Here is a 20,207-nt window from a genome sequence, read left to right on the forward strand (position 1 = left end):
ACCCTCCTCTTCAGGGAAGCCTACCCCAACCTCACCTAACACCCGACCTCACCTAACAACTAACCTCCTCCACTCCTCCCACCAATCCATCCCCCACAGCCATCTTCTCCTGTACCACTTTCCCCTCCCTCCTAGATTGTAAGCTCAAAAGAGCAGGGCCCTCGAACCCCTCGTGTATTGTATTGTTACTGTCTTGTCTCATGTTCTGTCCCCCTTGCTACTGTACAGCGCTGAGCAAACCCTTTGGCGCTATATAAATACTGTATAATAATAATAATAACATAGGCTTCTCTTTCAGTTGTTCATATCACCTCACCTGTTGGCCTGGGTGCTGAACACTCCAATGACCGCCGGCCGGTTGTTGATGGTGAGAATGTCGCTCATGGACTGGAGGACGTCAAAGTAGAAGAAGGAGTCGCCCGGGACAGAGCAGTTGAGTCGAGCCTTTAGAAAGGAGGTCCAGTACTTCTCCAAGACCCGAGGAGAGCCACCCATGTCATTTTTGCATACTCTGGCCACCCGAGAGAAGGTCACCTGGACAACAATGAAGCCACCTTTAAATTGGAACTCCAAGTACATTTTTTATTTGAATGTTCAAAGCAGGGTTTGATCCCTACCCAGGGGCGGACTGACCATTCGAGAACTTGGGCACTGCCCGAGGGCCTGGGGTCAGTAGAGAGCACCATGAAATACCCCTGGTACCTTTTATAGGCTTTTTTGAGTGTGGGCAAGGACACAGGGGCCCCATGATCCCCTATTGCCCCTGTCTCTACCATATCATTATTGCAGCCTGTGACCCTGACAAGCAGATTTCACAACTCACACGATGTTGTAAAATTTAGGACTTGCTCTGCCTTGCTGGTTTTCCATCCCATATCCATATAATTCCTATGAAGAACTCACTAGGGCCAGGAACATTATAATGTCAAGACCCCCCCTTAGTACATATTCCCCAGGTCTATATGTAGATCACACTCTTAAATTAGCCCTTTGTAGACTTCTTTGGAAGCCCAATTAGGAGACAAGGATAGAGCTTTGTCATCGTTTAACAGCATGTTCATTTTTTTTTACTCAGCACCATCTAGTAGCCATAAGGCAGTATTTCCAACCATTCACAATGTTTTTTCCAATTCATAACATTTGATCTGCAGTGAATGTAGCCTGAGAACATTCAATTTTGTCCCATTGGCACAGAATGAACTTGCAGTTTCGATGGATGAATAGCTGTGCAATAGTTTTAATAAATACACCCCTAACTGTAGTTTTCTTTGCAGGGTTTGTGAAGTGACTCATGCCTAATGCAGGCCATAGATGGGGAGAAAACCGGCCAATTTTTCTTTAAAAAAATGAAAAATCGGTCGTTCAATTGGCCGACGTTACCAGGAATGGTAAAGAAAAAAAATGTGTCCGATTTTCATCCCGTCTACAGCTGGCAAAAAGTGTCCCTGCAGAGAGCTCCGCTATTTCTTTGACAGTTCTTTGACATTTATAGCGGCTGCAACATTGTATCTATTTGTATCCATTCCTTTAAAAAAATGAAAAATCGGTCGTTCAATCGGCCGACGTTACCAGGAATGGTGAAAAAAAAAAAATTCGGACGATTTTCATCCCGTCTACAGCCGGCAAAAAGTGTCTCTGCAGAGAGCTCCGCTATTTCTTTGACAGTTCTTTGACATTTATAGCGGCTGCAACATTGTATCTATTTGTATCCATTTCGGATAGAGATGTTTTTATTCGGAAACAAATAGATACATTGTTGCAGCCGCTATAAATGTCAAAGAACTGTCAAAGAAATAGCGGAGCTCTCTGCAGAGACACTTTTTGCCGGCTGTAGACGGGATGAAAATCGGCCGAATTTTTTTTTTATACCGTTCCTGGTAACGTCGGCCGATTGAACGACCGATTTTTCATTTTTTTAAAGGAATGGATACAAATAGATACAATGTTGCAGCCGCTATAAATGTCAAAGAACTGTCAAAGAAATAGCGGAGCTCTCTGCAGGGACACTTTTTGCCGGATTGGAATTCTTCTTCTTCTTCCTCTTCCTCCTCCTCATCTTCCTCCTCCTCTTCCTCCTCCTCCTCCTCCTCTTTTTGTCTTCCTCTTGCAGGTCAAAATCGGCCGATCTTTTTCCAACTTTACCTATAAAAAAACCTGCCAAAATACCGAAAAACGGCCGACCTATTAACCCACTAACGATCCGAAAATCGGCCGGTTTTATTGTCGGCCGAAAAAAAATCGACAGATTTTCGACCCATCTATGGCCTGCATTAGTCTTTAGTACCAGCTCTGCTGTCAGAAATATCCCATGCAGAAAATATTTAGAAATTGCATTCAGGAGACAGGTGCAATTTGCTGACCCTGTCTTTGTTGCTTAGAGAAAATATTTTCCCGGTAACAGGCCCAGAGCAACGCCGCCATGCAGACAGATCAGCCGGACAGTGAGCGCCCTAAATACAAAGAGACAGGCGGACACAGGGGAAAAAAAGCAGCAAATTGAAAAAAAAATAAGGAGAACCTGAAACTAAATGGATTGTAAAAGCAGAACGTTTATAGGTCAGAAGAGAGGTGGAGGCCGTGAAATGCTGCACAGAACCACATTACGGCAGGAGATGAATGGGGGAAGTTATTTTGGTCCAAGGAAGGTGAGACCACCAACCCTCTACGTGCAGCTCAGTGATCTATTCTTGGCTCTACGACACATCGTTCAATACTGGGAGGATGGAAGCTTAAATTGAGAGTGAATTACTGCTGAACATCAAAGGACAGGCAAGACAGGCAGCTATCTAAGGTTCTCAGGATTGTAAGGCACCAATTAAATACCCTTTACTTCCTTGCACCAAGGAGTAGATGCATACCTAATATAGGACCTGACTGACCATAGGACTGGCGTTCCTCCCATTGAGCACGTATGTAAGGGACATTCTTCCTACTGACCCACAGTGCAAGGAACGTTCTTGCCTTTGACCACCAATGTAAGGAGCATTTTTCCCAATGACTGCCAAGGTAAGGACATTCCTCCCACTGACCACCAGTGTAAGGGACATTTCTTCCAATGACCACCAATGTAAGAAGCATTCTTCTCACTGGCCACCAATGTAGGGACATTCTTCCCATTAACCACCAATGTAGGAACATTCTTCCCACTGACCACTAATGTAAGAGACATTCTTCCCACTGATCATCAATGTAAGGGACATTCTTCCCACTGATCCCCAATGTAAGGGACATTCTTTCCACTGATCCCCAATGTAAGGGACATTCTTCCCACTGACCACCAATGTAAGGAGTATCCTTTCCACTGATCACCAATGTAAGGGACATTCTTCCCACTGATCACCAATGTAAGGAGTATCCTTTCCACTGACTAACAGTGCAACAGGCATTCTTCCCACTGGCCACTGATGTAAGGGACATTCTTCCCACTGGCCACCAATGTAAGGGACATTCTTCCCACTGGCCACCAATGTAAGGGGCATTCTTCCCAATGGACACCAATGTAAGAGATATTCTTCCCATTGGACGCCAATGTAAGGGCCATTCTTTCCACTGACCACCAATGTAAGGGACATTCTTCCCACTGATCACCAATGTAAGGAGCATTCTTCCCACTGATAACCAATGTAAGGAGCATTCTTCCCACTGACCACCAAGGTAAGGGGCATTCTTCCCACTGGCCACCGATGTAAGAGACATTCTTCCCATTGGACATCAATGTAAGGGACATTCTTCCCACTGACCACCAATGTAAGGGCCATTCTTTCCACTGACCACCAATGTAAGGGGCATTCTTCCCACTGGCCACCAATGTAAGAGACATTCTTCCCATTGGACATCAATGCAAGGGCCATTCTTTCCACTGACCACCAAAGTAAGGAACATTCTTCTCAATGACTCCCAATGAATTAGCAGGGTTTTTTTGAGGCATGAAAATTATTTATTATTAGTGGAGTAAAAAAAGTTGAGAAAGGCTGTTATAGTAAACATTTTGTGCTGCTTCTCCCTGCCCCTCTTTGAGCTCTTCTGTACAGCAGACTGCAAGAGGCTGATACCAAGGTAAAATTGGGTACTTGCACAGCTTGCATTTAAAGAAAAAAAAATGCATTGAATGACATCTTACTGATTGCATTAGTCTTCATCTTTTTCATCTGTCCAGAGTTTCTATGTAAAAAGTCATCCATATCATAAAACGTAACTCTTAAGCAGGGGTGGACTGACCATTTGGAAACTCGGGCACTGCTCGAGGGCCCGGGGTCAGTAGGGAGCCCCATGAGATGCCCCTGGTTCCTTTTTCATAGGCTTTTTTGAGTTTGGGCAAGGACACAGGGACCCCATGATCCCCTATTGCCCGGGGGGCCCCATGAGGTGTCAGTCCGCCCCTGGAGAGCAGTTGGCCTTTTTTGCTACCCCCCTGAAAAATGCCACCCTAGGCAAATGCCTTATGGTACATACGCCCCTGGGGAAATGTCCCTTGTAGGGGCAGAGACAGGACCCGGGAAAAAAAAATATCCCTTTTTCCTGTCTCATACCTAAACAAAAGATTTTACCATTGAGCTTTTTTGAGTTAGAAGTTACCAAAAAATGTCAGTTAGAGCCAGGGGCGGACTGACCATTTGGAAACTCGGGCACTGCCCGAGGGCCCGGGGTCAGTAGGGGGCCCCATGAGATGCACCTGGTTCCTTTTTCATAGGCTCTTTTGAGGTTGGGCAAGGACACAGGGGCCCCATGATCCACTATTGCACGGGGGCCCCATGAGTTGTCAGTCCGCCCCTGCTCTTAAGGTACGATGTACTAAGCAAACAAGCCCAAAAGCATTTATAAGACCAGCATTCCAGGAAATCTAATTTGCTTGTTGTGCTGAGTGACATCGCCAGTTCTATGACAAACCAATCACGCCGAGTAATATATACTGCGAACGCCAAGTGGGCCGCCCACATCCCTTGAAAGGACGTGGGGCAATTAATCCAGCAGGCCGTGTCTCTGGCTGATAATGACGGCGGTTTATCAGATCCGGAACAGCCGCTTCTGCTCATTTTCCCGTTAACTGGCTGGGCACAGATAGCTGCGCTGCCCTTTGCTGCCCGGGAGATGATTGGATAAGCCCGTCTTTGGGATGCTTTGACAATTATCAGCGTCGTCCAGGCGCTGTGGCAGCACGGGAGAAGTAGTAATTTTCTTGTAATGCTGTTAAGGGGATGGAGCAGAGGTGGAGGAGAGATAAGAGAGTGCTTCTCTGAACGGGTTGCTGAGGATGGGTGGTGGGGGCGGCGGCGGCGTGGCGTCATTGTGCGTGTTCCCCTTTAGTTGCTTTGCTGCGGTCGTGCGGTCAGCTGCCAGAAAGCTAGGCAGACGGCTCAATGAGCAGAGGGACATCTCCATTTATTGAACATCTTATGTGACTCTTTATAAAATCAGTAGTCAGCACATGTTACTGGTAAAAGGAAGAAGACACAAGGATCGGGGCATATTAGAGACCACTGGTGGCTACCATACAGTGCAGAGACCACTGGTGGCTACCATACAATGCAGAGACCGCTGGGGTCTGCTATACAATGCAGAGGCCACCTGTGACTACTATGCAGTCAGAAACCCCTTGTGGCTACTATACAAATCAGAGATCACTACTGACTATTATAAAATGCAGAGACCACTGGTGGCTAATGTAGAATAGACCACTGATTGCTACTATACAATGCAGAGACCACTGGTGGCTAATGTAGAATGGATCACTGATTGCTACAATACAATGCAGAGACCACTGGTGGCTAATGTAGAATGGATCACTGATTGCTACAATACAATGCAGAGACCACTGGTGGCTAATGTAGAATAGACCACTGATTGCTACTATACAATGCAAAGACCACTGGTGGCTAATGTAGAATGGATCACTGATTGCTACAATACAATGCAGAGACCACTGGTGGCTAATGTAGAATAGACCACTGATTGCTACTAAACAATGCAGAGACCACTGGTGGCTAATGTAGAATAGATCACTGATTGCTACTATACAATGCAGAGACCACTGGTGGACAGTATACAATGCAGAGACCACCAGTAGCTACCGTAGAATGAAAACACCATTGGCTGGCCGCTTTACAATGCAAAGACCACTAGTGGCTCCATGGCGGCTACTATGTAATGCAGAGACCACTGGTGGCTACCATACAATGCGGAGACCACTGGTGGCTACCATACAATGAGGAGACCGCTGGGGTCCGCTATACAATGCAGAGGCCACCTGTGACTATTATGCAGTCAGAAACCCCTTGTGGCTACTATACAAATCAGAGATCACTAGTGACTATTATAAAATGCAGAGACCACTGGTGGCTAATGTAGATTAGACCACTGATTGCTACTATACAATACAGAGACCACTGGTGGATAATGTAGAATGGATCACTGATTGCTACAATACAATACAGAGACCACTGGTGGCTAATGTAGAATAGACCACTGATTGCTACTATACAATGCAGAGACCACTGGTGGCTAATGTAGAATAGACCACTGATTGCTACTAAACAATGCAGAGACCACTGGTGGCTAATGTAGAATAGACCACTGATTGCTACTATACAATGCAGAGACCACTGGTGGACAGTATACAATGCAGAGACCATTAGTAGCTACCGTACAATGCAAACACCATTGGCTGGCCGCTTTACAATGCAAAGACCACTAGTGGCTCCATGGCGGCTACTATGTAATACAGAGACCACTGGTGGCTAATGGAGAATAGACCATTGATTACTACTATACAATGCAGGGACCACTGGTGGATAGTATACAATGCAGAGACCACTAGTAGCTACCGTACAATGCAAACATCATTGGCTGGCTACTATACAATGCAAAAGCCACTAGTGACTCCATGGTGGCTACTATGCAATGCAGAGAATACTTGTGGCTAATGCAGAATAGACCACTGATTACTACTATACAATTCAGAGACCACTGGAGGATAGTGTAAAATATAAAGGCCACTGGTGTTTACTATACAATGCATAGACCACTGGTGGCTACTATATGATGAAGAGACTATTGGTGGCTACTATACATTGCAGAGACCACTGGTGGCTACTATACAAAGCAGAGACGACTGATGGCTACTATAGAGTGGCGGAGAGTATGCAATACAGGAGACCACCGGTAGCTACTATACAAAGCAGAGAGCACCAGTAGCCATTTTACAATGTGGAGACCTCTGATAGCATTTAAACAATACAGACACCACTGGTGGCTACTATACAAAGCAGAGACCACTGGAGGAAAGCACACAATATGAAGACCACCGGTGGCTACTATACAAAGCAGAGACCACAAGAGGATAGCACAAATTATGAAGACCACTGGTGGCTACTGTACAAAGCAGAGACCACTGGAGGAAAGCACACAATATGAAGACCACTGGTGGTTACTATACAAAGCAGAGACCACTGGAGGATAGCACACAATATGAAGACCACCGGTGGCTACTATACAAAGCAGAGACCACTGGAGGATAGCACACAATATGAAGACCACTGGTGGCCATTATATGAAGATTTTGTACCTTTCCCAGGGTGGTGTATTCCATTGAGATCTCCCGAAAGAAGAAATACACGTAGTTTCCATACTCCACCGCATGGATAAAATGGGGTTCTGGAATAGAAAAAAAACACAAATAACTACCAAAAACCGAATAAAAATGTCTCCTTAATGGCAGAGAAAGTGCTCCATTATTATGTATTTTCTAATACATGTGGGAGCTTTAAGATACTGAAGTAAAATGTGCTGAAGCTCCTACGATTACAGAGTGGTAGTAAAAATTTTAATTCTCTCTGTATAACGTGGGCTTTGACAACCACATGCACGGCAGTTTCAATTTACAAAAACAACAAAAACATTACCGACTTAAAAAAAAAAAAAGCTGAAATTTTTAAAGAGAACATAAGGATTAGGAAGGATTAGAACTTCTGTCTCCGGGACGGGAGGTGAAGGATAATCTCCCCAACAAGGACGTGTTAAGAACCAACAAGAAGCCAACAGAGCTCCCAATCCGATCTGCTCTATTAAAGTAATTTTTTATGTCTGTGTTCCCCTTGGAGACGTTTTTCTCCATTTACTGTCCCGTTGACCAAAATGGAAGGGAAATGCAGTGGTGTACTTAGGTTTTGTGCTGACCTAGGCAACACAAGCATCCTCCCCCTTGCCTGCAAAGAGAGCCTGAGCCAGGGGTGGACTGACAACTCATGGGGCCCCCGGGCAATAGGGGATCATGGGGCCCCTGTGTCCCTGCCCAAACTCAAAAAAGCCTATGAAAAAGGTACCAGGGGCATCTCATGGGGCCCCCTACTGACCCCGGGCCCTCGGGCAGTGCCCGAGTTTAAAAATGGCCAGTCCGCCCCTGAGCCTGACATTGACCTACAAGACCCCTGCCCTCAAGAGAGGCTTCCATTACCACCTCCCCCCATACCCCTCACCCCCACCTTGGCACTAGAGAGAAAGACACTCACCTTTGCAGCTCTGCACATCCCTTGGAATGAGAGTCATGCTCTGCATACATCGTCTAGCAGCCAGCAGCCTCTCTTGGATCCCACCTGCTCCCCATGCCACGTGTGTCCCTTCTGCCATTCCTTCTTCTGGGTAGTGGTGCTGCCCCCCTGAAAAATTCCGCCCTAGGCAAATGCCTTGTTTGCCTTGTGGTAAATACGCCCCTGGGGAAATGTCCCTTGTAGGGGCAGAGACAGGACCTAGGAACAAAATATCCCTTTTTCCTGTCTCATACCTAAACAAAAGATTTTACCATTTTACCATTGAGCTTTTTTGAGTTAGAAGTTACCAAAAAATGCCAGTTAGAGCCAGGGGCAGGCTGACCATTTGGAAACTTGGGCACTGCCCAAGGGCCCGGGGTCAGTAGGGGGCCCCATGAGATGCCCCTGGTACCTTTTTCAAAGGCTTTTTTGAGTTTGGGCAAGGACACAGGGGCCCCATGATCCCCTATTGACCGGGGGCCCCATGAGTTGTCAGTCCGCCCCTGGAGCCCAGTTGGCCTTTTTTGCTTTTAATCAGCAAAGTCCATTTCAAGTATCACAGTTGGTTTTCTTTAGAAAGCAGCCACAGCCTGAGTAGAACAGCCTGTCCCCTGCCAGCATGTTGCGGCGGAGGACATTTGAACTCAAGAGTCTCTCTGCAGAGGTCTGGCACACCACCAGTTGAGTCCTAAATAATACCTGTGGAAGCTCTACAAAGCTCATGGTTCCTGCTGATTGGCGATTTGGCTGCAGGAGTATCGGACCTCTGCAGGGAGACCACTGCTTCCTCAAAAAGGAGTAAGGGCAGGGGTGTGTTTACCACAGGGCAAACAAGGCATTTGCCTAGGGTGGCATTTTTCGGGGGGCAAGGGAAAAAAGGACGGAAAAAGGGGCACAGGCTGCATGGGGACCTGGTGGGTTCCAAGAAATGCTGTGGGTTTCATGGCGGTGTATGCACAGCCCGACTCTCATTCCTGGGGATGTCCGGAGCTGTCAAGGAGAGTGTCTTTCTCTCTCTCGTCATGGGGGATGGTGGCTGGTGCATGGGGGGCAGTGGTGGTGGAAGGCTTGGGTGGAGGGCAGGGGTGCTCTTGGTCAATGTCAGGCTCTTTCTGCGGGGGGGCACCAATTTTTGTGTTGCCTAGGGCAGCGCAAAACCTAAATACACCACTGCGTAAGGGTCCTTCTTTGCAGCATGATTTTTGAACCCCATTTGTTTTGATGCACCTGGAACGTACTCAGCTGAAAGTTCAATTGGGCTCTAGACTAAAGGATGGAAAAAAAAGTTCTGAACCTCGACTATAAAAATGCTGTTTACACAAGAAAGTTTGCCCATCCAGTTGCCCAGTCACCTTACCTCGGAGCCATTTGGAGTCGTATTTGATGGTGCGGAGAACGGGGCTCTTCTCCCCCAGGCTTCGGTAGATGACGGCGTCGCTGGCTTGGAAGTCGGCCACAGTGGCTGAATACAAATTGCCATCTACAGAGAGAAGAAGACAGAGAAGAGAGGGAGGTGGTGAGGGGACCGCACAACGAGCCATGAAATCTAAACACTAGACGTAGTGCGCTTCCGGCTGTTGTATTGCTAAGTCAATTAGTTGCAGTCTCACGGAGCACCGGCGAGCGTCTCTGGAAACGCGAGCGGTTCCTCTGATAGCTTCACGCAGCATTATTACTGCGCTGTATGCCGCCATGTCCCGTTATAATGGATCTTGTCTACTTGATTTGTCTTTAATCAAGGGCTTAAGTCAATTTTTTTTTTTCCTCCTATCTTGCTGAAACTGTAAGCATCGACCTCGGAGCCTGCGCGGCACAGAATATCATTATTCGACTCGGCGGTGGAAGACGCGTTCGCTTTATGCGCTAGTAATCTGCAGATTATTAGTTTACCAACCCCCCCTGTGAAATGTATGGGGCTTGCCAAGGCCTTGCAGAGGAGGCATATCAGGATCATAGTGATGGAGTGCCACATTTTTGCAGAGGAGGAAAATGAGAAACAAAATGATGTGTTGATACATTTTAATTAGATAGATGTTTAAAGACGTATTCTATGGTCAGAAGAGCCACACTTTCTCCTCCCTCTCATGCTTATGGGCAGGGATGTCTTGTCCAGCACTTGACAGGCAAAATTTTGCCAAAATTTTGTGATCTGCTTCTACCGATTGGACCACTGAAGGCTGAAGGAGTTCTTGGTGCCACCTAACAGCCCAATCAAGTATGGCTTCCTGCCACTTCACACTGTGCCTAGAAGCATTAACTTGCAGACAAAATTTAGGTAAAATGGTGCTTGACACCAATTAACCCACAAAAGCAGTACTTGGTGCCACCCAAGAGTTTTCAGAGTCAATTATTACTTCCTGCTGTTTCACACTGTGCCTCGGACCATGGACTCCCCGCATAAAGCAGTCAAAATTGCAGACAAAATTTTGCCAAAATTTTTTGATCTGCTACCATCAATTCTAAAGGAATTCTTGACGCCACCCAAGAGTTCAATCAAGTATTAATTCCCACTGTTTCACACTGTGCCTCGGACCATGACCGCATAAAGCAGTCAAACTTGCAGACAAAATTTTGCCAAAATTTGTTGATCTGCTTCCATCAATTCTAAAGGAATTCTTGACGACACCCAAGAGTTCAATCCAGTATTAATTCCCACTGTTTCACACTGTGCCTTTAACCATGACCGCATAAAGCAGTCAATCTTACAGACAAAATTTTGCCAAAATTTGTTGATCTGCTTCCATCAATTCTAAAGGAATTCTTGACGCCACCCAAGCGTTCAATCAAGTATTAATTCCAACTGTTTCACACTGTGCCTCGAACCATGACTGCAAAAAGCAGTCAAACTTACAGACAAAATTTTGCCAAAATTTGTTGATCTGCTTCCATCACTTCTAAAGGAATTCTTGACGCCACCCAAGAGTTCAATCAAGTATTAATTCCCACTGTTCTACACTGTGCCTCGAAGCCAGGACTCCACACCCAAAGCAGTCGTCTTGCAGATAAAATTTAACTTCACACCAATTAACCCACAAAAGCAGTACTTGGTGCCACCCAAGAGTTTTCAGAGTCAATTATTACTTCCTGCTGTTTCACACTGTGCCTCGGACCATGGACTCGCCCCATAAAGCGGTCAAACTTGCAGACAAAATTTTTCTAAAATTTGTTGATCTGCTTCCACCAATTCTAAAGGAATTCTTGACGCCACCCAAGAGTTCAATAAAGTATTAATTCCCACGGTTTCACACTGTGCCTTGAACCATGACCGCATAAAGCAGCCAAACATGCAGACAAAATTTTGCCAAAATTTGTTGATCTGCTTCCACCAATTCTAAAGGAATTCTTGACGCCACCCAAGAGTTCAATAAAGTATTAATTCCCACGGTTTCACACTGTGCCTTGAACCATGACCGCATAAAGCAGTCAAACTTACAGACAAAAATTTTGCCAAAATTTGCTGATCTGCTTCCACCAATTCTAAAGGAATTCTTGACGCCACCCAAGAGTTCAATCAAGTATTAATTCCTACTGTTCTACACTGTGCCTCAAAGCGCGGACTCCACATCCAAAGCAGTCGTCTTGCAGACAAAATTTCGTGATCTGTTTCCACCAATTGAATCGCTAAATGAGTTCTTGACACCACCCAAGAGTTTGATCAAGAATAACTTTCTGCCACTTTACATTGTTCCTTGAACCATGGTCGCCCTGCCCAAAACAGCCAAACTTTCAGGCAAAATTTTGCCACAATTTTGTACTCTGCTTCCACCAACTGAGCCACTAAAGGGATTTTTATGTGCCACCTAACAGTTCGATCAAGTATTGCTTCCTGCCACTTTCACACTGTACCTTAAACCATGGTGGCCCTACCCTAAATATACAAACCTGCAGGCAAAATTTTGGCAAAATTTTGTGCTCTGCCTCCACCAAATTGAATTGCTAAAGAGGTTCTTGATGCCACCACAGTTTAATCAAGTATTGCTACCTGCCTCTTCACACTATGCCTTGAACCATTGACTCCCCACTCAAAGCAGCCAAATTGCAGATAAAATTTTCCAAAATTTTGTGATCTGCTTCCACCAATTGAACCGCTAAAGGGATTTTTTTTGTGCCTTGAACCATTGACTCCCCACTCAAAGCAGCCAAATTGCAGACACAATCTTCCTCAGATTTTGTGATCTGCTTCCACCAACCGAACCACTAAAGGGATTTTTTTGTGCCGCCTAACAGTTCGATCAAGTATTGCTTCCTGCCACTTTCACACTGTGCCTTAAACCATGGTGGCCCCACCCTAAATATACGAACCCGTAGGCAAAATGTTGCTAAAATTTTGTGCTCTGCCTCCACCAAGAGGTTCTTGATGCCACCACAGTTTAATCAAGTATTGCTACCTGCCTCTTCACACTATGCCTTGAACCATTGACTCCCCACTCAAAGCAGCCAAATTGCAGACAAAATTTTCCCCAAATTTTGTGATCTGCTTCCACCAATTGAACCGCTAAAGGGATTTTTTTTTGTGCCTTGAACCATCGACTCCCCACTCAAAGCAGCCAAATTGCTTTCACACTGTGCCTTAAACCATGGTGGCCCCACCCTAAATATACAAACCTGCAGACAAAATTTTCCCCAAATTTTGTGATCTGCTTCCACCAATTGAACCCCCATTTTCAATGTCTTATATATCTACTTTTCTTTTAGGGCAATGGTAGACACTGTACTGTAAGATATATACTGTATATATATATATATTAGATTGTAAGCTCCAAAGATCAGGGCCCTCCTAACCCTCTTGTATTGAACTGTATTGTTGCTGTATTGTCTCCCGTTATATCGTAAAGTGCTGAGCAAACTGTTGGCGCCATAAATCCTGTATAATAATAATAATAATAATATAAATATATATATATATATTTAAAAAAATTATATATATAATATATAAATAAATTATATATATATATATTTATTTATTTCAGGTACTTCTATAGCGCCGCCAATTTACGCAGCACTTTACATATATATTGTACATTCACATCAGTCCCTAACCCTCAAGGGGCGTACAATCTAAGGTCTCTAACCCTCAAGGAGTGTACAATCTAAGGTCCCTAACCCTCAAGGGGCGTACAATCTAAGGTCCCTAACCCTCAAGGGGCGTACAATCTAAGGTCCCTAACCCTCATGGGGCGTACAATCTAAGGTCCCTAACCCTCAAGGGGCGTACAATCTAAGGTCCCTAACCCTCAAGGGGCGTACAATCTAAGGTCCCTAACCCTCAAGGGGCGTACAATCTAAGGTCCCTAACCCTCAAGGGGCGTACAATCTAAGGTCCCTAACCCTCAAGGGGCGTACAATCTAAGGTCCCTAACCCTCAAGGGGCGTACAATCTAAGGTCCCTAACCCTCAAGGGGCGTACAATCTAAGGTCCCTAACCCTCAAGGGGTGTACAATCTAAGGTCCCTAACCCTCAAGGGGCGTACAATCTAAGGTCCCTAACCATCAAGGGGCGTACAATCTAAGGTCCCTAACCCTCAAGGGGCGTACAATCTAAGGTCCCTAACCATCAAGGGGCGTACCATCTAAGGTCCCTAACTCACATTCATACATACACATACTAGGGCCAATTTAGACAGGAGCCAATTCACCTACCAGCATGTCTTTGGAGTGTGGGAGGAAACCGGAATACCCGGAGGAAACCCACGTAGTCACAAGGAAAACATGCAAACTCCAGGATATATATATATATGTCTATAATTTATTTTTAAATAAGCCCCAAAATTACATAAATATATACAATTTATTTTAAATGAAGCCCCAAATTTTCATTCTGGGAATTAATCCGGATTGGTGATCTCCATAAAGATCATTCCAATTCCCCTTGCGGTGATTCAACGCCTCCACAAACGGGTCACGTGAGCTCCGAAAAAAACGAATGCGGATAGAAAATATTAGCTCTTAATGGAATGCAATAACGCCTCATTAACAGATTAGGACATTTGCATACTTGACTAAATCATTTTAGCAATTTGTAAATAATAAATCAAGAAAATGAAAGCGACTTGAAACAACTGCTGGTAATAATAATACCAGTAATGACAGACTGGAGGGAATGACACCACTCACTCGCGTTAACCCCTTCCGCTGCCATCACAAGGTTCCATTTCTCGCCAAGTTATGTCTGCAGGCAATTTTTTTCCCCTAATTATATACATTTTTTTTTTCCAAATTCTACTTTTGTTTTCTTTTTTTTTAATTGGTGGCAACAGATTAGAAATCTAACAAACAACCTGGTCATCAATGCTACTGGAATTATTTTGGTTTGCCTGATCGCCATATACATGTGTTGCAGGGGGGATCATGTAACAAGAGGTTGGAGTCTTGCTCAGAAGCACTGTGAAAATCCTGCTGAATCTGTTAGTCTTTACAACAGCTGCAAAGCTTTCTTTCTTTCAGGTACTTATATAGCGCCATCAATTTACGAAGCACTTTATATATATATTGTACATTCACATCAGTCCCTAACCCTCAAGGGGCGTACAATCTAAGGTCCCCGACCCTCAAGGGGTGTACAGTCTAAGGTCCCCGACCCTCAAGGGGTGTACAGTCTAAGGTCCCCGACCCTCAAGGGGTGTACAGTCTAAGGTCCCTAACCCTCAAGGGGCGTACAATCTAAGGTCCCCGACCCTCAAGGGGTGTACAGTCTAAGGTCCCCGACCCTCAAGGGGTGTACAGTCTAAGGTCCCTAACCCTCAAGGGGCGTACAATCTAAGGTCCCCGACCTTCAAGGGGTGTACAGTCTAAGGTCCCTAACCCTCAAGGGGCGTACAATCTAAGGTCCCTAACCCTCAAGGGGCGTACAATCTAAGGTCCCTAACCCTCAAGGGGCGTACAATCTAAGGTCCCTAACCCTCAAGGGGCGTACAATCTAAGGTCCCTAACCCTCAAGGGGTGTACAATCTAAGGTCCCCGACCCTCAAGGGGGAACAATCTAAGGTCCCTAACCATCAAGGGGCGTACAATCTAAGGTCCCTAACCCTCAAGGGGTGTACAATCTAAGGTCCCCGACCCTCAAGGGGGTACAATCTAAGGTCCCTAACCCTCAAGGGGCGTACAATCTAAGGTCCCTAACCATCAAGGGGCATACAATCTAAGGTCCCCGACCCTCAAGGGGGTAAAATCTAAGGTCCCTAACCCTCAAGGGATGTACAATCTAAGGTCCCCGACCCTCAAGGGGGTACAATCTAAGGTCCCTAACCCTCAAGGGGCGTACAATCTAAGGTCCCTAACTCACATTCATACATACACATATTAGGGACAATGTAGACAGGAGCCAATTAACCTACCAGCATGTCTTTGGAGTGTGGGAGGAAACCAGAGTACCCGGAGGAAACCCACGCAGGCACAGGGAGAACATGCAAACTCTAGCCAGGTGGTGCCATGGTTGGGATTCGAACCAACGACCCGAGTACTGCCGGGCGGAAGTGCTAACTATTTAGCCACTGTGCTGCTTTCTTGAAGAAATTACAGTAGGCCTTGATTTTCATTTTGGCATTTCAATTCTTTAATATAGGAACATGGAGACCTAACCAACCTCATTGCTTGGATCAGAGTTATGCAGGCCATACATGGTTCGAATTCCGAATGATTTTTCGTCCGAAAATCGGAAACGTCGTTCACTCGGTAATCCGATGGCGCCATCATTGATTCCGAAAATCGGCCTGACCAAGTCATAAAGTTCACCCCAGGGGCGGACTGACAACTCATGGGGCCCTGCCCCTGGTTCACCCCGTATAACAGGCAAAACTTCTGTTCCTTCCAGGTCACGGCCAGGGGCGGACTGACAACTCATGGGGCCCCCGGGCAATAGGGGATCATGGGGCCCCTGTGTCCTTGCCCAAACTCAAAAAAGCCTTTGAAAAAGGTGCCAGGGGCATCTCATGGGGCTCCTACTGACCCCGGGCCCTCAGGAAGTGCCCAAGTTTCCAAATAGTCAGTCCGCCCCTGGTCACGGCTCATGCGCATATTCTTTTCGGAAAAACGATCGTACGATTTGACCATCGAGTCGAAAATTGGTTGTTTTTCACAAATTTTCCAACATACACGATCACCCAAAAGGAGAGGAACCACAAAAATTGATTGGTGCCATTGACCCACTAACAGAGCGAAAATCGGCCGATTATTCTTAGGTCCGATTTTCGGACGAAAAATCGGTCGATTTTCAACCCATGTATGGCCGGTCTTAACCACCTCCCGTCCGGCTGTTGTATATAAATGGCTGAACGATGGCAGTGCAGGGTCGGGTGGCCATTTATAAACAGCCTCCCTGCCCCCTGCTTGTGCACGCTCCCTGGTAGCGCGCAGCACCGCAATCCAGTGTCCGCTGTGTCCTCCGGACACAGTGGAACACCGATCTTTCTACGGGACCTCTGTGCGAGGTCCTGATCATGTGATCACTGATTGGCCAATCAGTGATCACATGCAGAGTAGTAAGCAAGATGTCACTTGTGACATCATTGCTTACTATGTGTGAAATCTGTGAATGATCACAGAGGTCACATGGTACAGGGCCATTCACAACAGCCTTGTACCATGTGACAAGCTGTGACCAATCACAGCTCACTCAGTAGTTCTCAATGGCTGCAAGAATGCAGACAGAGAGGAGAAATTATTGTTTTTACAGCCTTTATGGGTGTAAAAGCAATTAGTGTAAAAAAAAAAAAAAATCTTCATCACCCCCCAGTGGTGATACTTTACTGCTAGGGTGACAGTATGTTAAAAAAAAAATAAATAAATAAAAAATAATGTAAAAAAATAAAAAAAAATGTTTAAAAATTCTAATTTTTGGTTATAAACTAATTTGGGTTATTTTTTTTTACTAAAAATATAATGGAATACATTTTGGCCAAGATTTATGATCAAATACAATTTATTTGCAAAATTTTATAAGAAAAACACTTTTTTTCAAAATTTTCAGACTTTTTAATTTATATAGCAAAAAAATAAAAATCCCCGTGGTGAATAAATACCACCAAAATAAAGCTTTATCTGTCTCAAAAAAATGCTAAAAAATTCATATGGGTACAGTGTTGCATGACCGCGCAATTGTCATTCAAAGTGTGATAGCGCTGAAAGCTGAAAATTGGCCTGGACTGAAAGGGGGGGGGGAAAGTGTCCGGACTGGAAAGGGGGGAAAAAGTGTCCGGACTGGAAGGGGGTGAAAGTGTCCGCACTGGAAGGGGGGTGAAAGTGTCCAGACTGGAAGGGGGGGGAAGTGTCCAGACTGGAAGGGGGGGGAAGTGTCCAGACTGGAAGGGGGGGGAGAGTCCGGACTGGAAGGGGGGGGAGTGTCCGGACTGGAAGGGGGGGGAGTGTCCGGACTGGAAGGGGGGGAGTGTCCGGACTGGAAGGGGGGGAAAGTGTCCGGACTGGAAGGGGGTGAAAGTGTCTGGACTGGAAGGGGGTGAAGGTGTCCGGACTGGAAGGGGGTGAAAGTGTCCGGACTGGAAGGGGGGGAAAGTGTCCGGACTGGAAGGGGGGGAAAGTGTCTGGACTGGAAGGGGGGGAAAGTGTCCAGACTGGAAGGGGGGGAAAGTGTCTGGACTGGAAGGGGGGGAAAGTGTCTGGACTGGAAGGGGGGGAAAGTGTCCGGACTGGAAGGGGGTGAAAGTGTCTGGACTGGAAGGGGGTGAAAGTGTCCGGACTGGAAGGGGGTGAAAGTGTCCGGACTGGAAGGGGGGGAAAGTGTCTGGACTGGAAGGGGGGGAAAGTGTCCGGACTGGAAGGGGGGGAAAGTGTCTGGACTGGAAGGGGGGGAAAGTGTCCGGACTGGAAGGGGGGGAAAGTGTCTGGACTGGAAGGGGGGGAAAGTGTCCGGACTGGAAGGGGGTGAAAGTGTCTGGACTGGAAGGGGGTGAAAGTGTCCAGACTGGAAGGGGGGGGAGTGTCCGGACTGGAAGGGGGTGAAAGTGTCCGGACTGTAAGGGGGTGAAAGTGTCCGGACTGGAAAGGGGTGAAAGTGTCTGGACTGGAAGGGGGGGGAAGTGTCTGGACTGGAAGGGGGGGGGAAGTGTCCGGACTGGAAGGGGGGGGGAGTGTCCGGACTGTAAGGGGTTAAAGGGTTGGGTGTTTTAACTCTCTAGCACCCATCAAACACCGACAGATCAGTTTTAGGTGGACTGACCCTTTAAATCTGGGCATTTGCCACTTTGGAGGGAAGAAACAGAACGTTCGCCGATTCCGCGCAGTGGAGGATTATGGAGGATTATTGGCCTCCTCAGGGCTAATCCCCATTAATTCGCGCTGCGTCTTTATTGCTTTAAAAAGTCCTTTGTGCTTCGGGCACGCGAGCCCCTGAAAGCCTCGGACGTGCCTGGCGTGTGTGTTTCCTTCACCCTTGTCTCGTGCCGAGTCCATAAAAATGTGCGGGGCGTGCTGGAAAGGACGATTACGAGTAGATTTCGTGTTCAGGGAGACACACCGAATATTTAAAGTGTTTAAAACTGACCTTTCACTCACTTTTCAAGCAGTAACATTCTGAAAGTGGTCCTGGAGCACCAATCCAGCGACTATGCCTAGGCTAAAATGAGGCTGCCAGGCTGCTGCAGGCAGGAGGAAACATTTCCTCGGTCTCCTCCTCTCCGTTGATCACTCTTTACTGTACATAGTAACTTTGTAGCAAGTTACAAGGTGACAGGCTGCAGCAGGGGGCTGGTCTGTGTCAGACATTTGTGAACCAGGCACCAAAATTTACATCACTGTGTCTTATCCAGGGCTTTTTTCCAGTGGGAGAATGCATGTATGTAATGCAGAGGCATTCCTAGGGTTGGTGTCACCTGCAGGGGCGGACTGACCATTTGAGCACTTGGGCACTGCCCGAGGGCCCGGGCTCAGTAGGGGGCCCCATGAGGAGCCCCTGGTACCTTTGATTGGCTTTTTTCATAGGCTTTTTTGGTATGGGCGAGGACAAAGGGGCCCCATGATCCCCTATTGCCTGGGGGCCCCATGAGTTGTCAGTCCGCCCCTGGTCACCCGGTGCAGTAACACTTGGTGACACCCCCTCCGACGATCCCTGCAGAATGGATCGGATCTGCGGATTGAGTATAATGGATCGGACTCCAATCCATTATGCTCCTCAATCCGCAGATCAGATCCATCCTGCGGGGATTGTCGGCTTTCTTTACAATTTACCTTTTCGTGAAGCGGGTCCGGTGTCACCCCGTGAGGTCGGTGTCACCCGGTGCGGGCCGCACTCCCCTCACTTGCCTCTGGACGCCACTGATGTAATGGCATGGGGTGCTAGAATGTCTATTACTGATGGCTGCTGGGGGATCTATTGTCACTGGAGGGGATCTATTTTTGCATGCTGGTCTATTGTTACTGGGGTGGTCTATTGTTGCTATTGGGGGATCTACTGTTACTGGGGTGTCAATTGTTGCGTGGGGGATCTACTGTTGAGGGAGGGGTCTGTTTTGCTGCCTGCTGGAGAGTCTATTGATGCTGACTGATGGATGATCTGTTGTAGCTGCTGGGGGTCTATTGTTGCCTGGGTGGTATTTTGTTTTGGGGGTCTGTTGTAGCTGCTGGGGGTCTATTGTTGCCTGGTATTTTGTTTTGGGGGTCCATTGTTACTGGAAAAATCTACTGTTGCTGGGGGGGGGGGTCTATTGTTGCTATTGGGGGATATACTATTACTGG

The 20,207-nt window shown here is 46.6% G+C and overlaps 1 protein-coding gene across 3 annotated transcripts in view; it reads right to left on the reverse strand.

The window, feature by feature from the left end:
• LOC149441740 (semaphorin-6D-like) overlaps positions 1 to 20,207 on the reverse strand; it is a 339,406-nt gene that overhangs the window by 64,335 nt on the left and 254,864 nt on the right. For all 3 annotated transcript variants that reach the window (XM_089656952.1, XM_089656950.1, XM_089656951.1), the window contains 3 exons: positions 9,880 to 10,002; positions 7,562 to 7,650; positions 317 to 534 (listed from right to left, as the gene is read on the reverse strand). In XM_089656952.1, coding sequence (XP_089513078.1) covers positions 317 to 534; positions 7,562 to 7,650; positions 9,880 to 10,002 — 430 coding nt within the window. The remainder of the gene's footprint in view (positions 1 to 316; positions 535 to 7,561; positions 7,651 to 9,879; positions 10,003 to 20,207) is intronic.

Source organism: Staurois parvus, unplaced genomic scaffold, assembly GCF_062004578.1.
Source record: "Staurois parvus isolate SC_StPar_1 unplaced genomic scaffold, SC_StPar_1.0 ptg000951l, whole genome shotgun sequence".
In the NCBI taxonomy this organism is placed as follows: Eukaryota; Metazoa; Chordata; class Amphibia; order Anura; family Ranidae; genus Staurois; species Staurois parvus.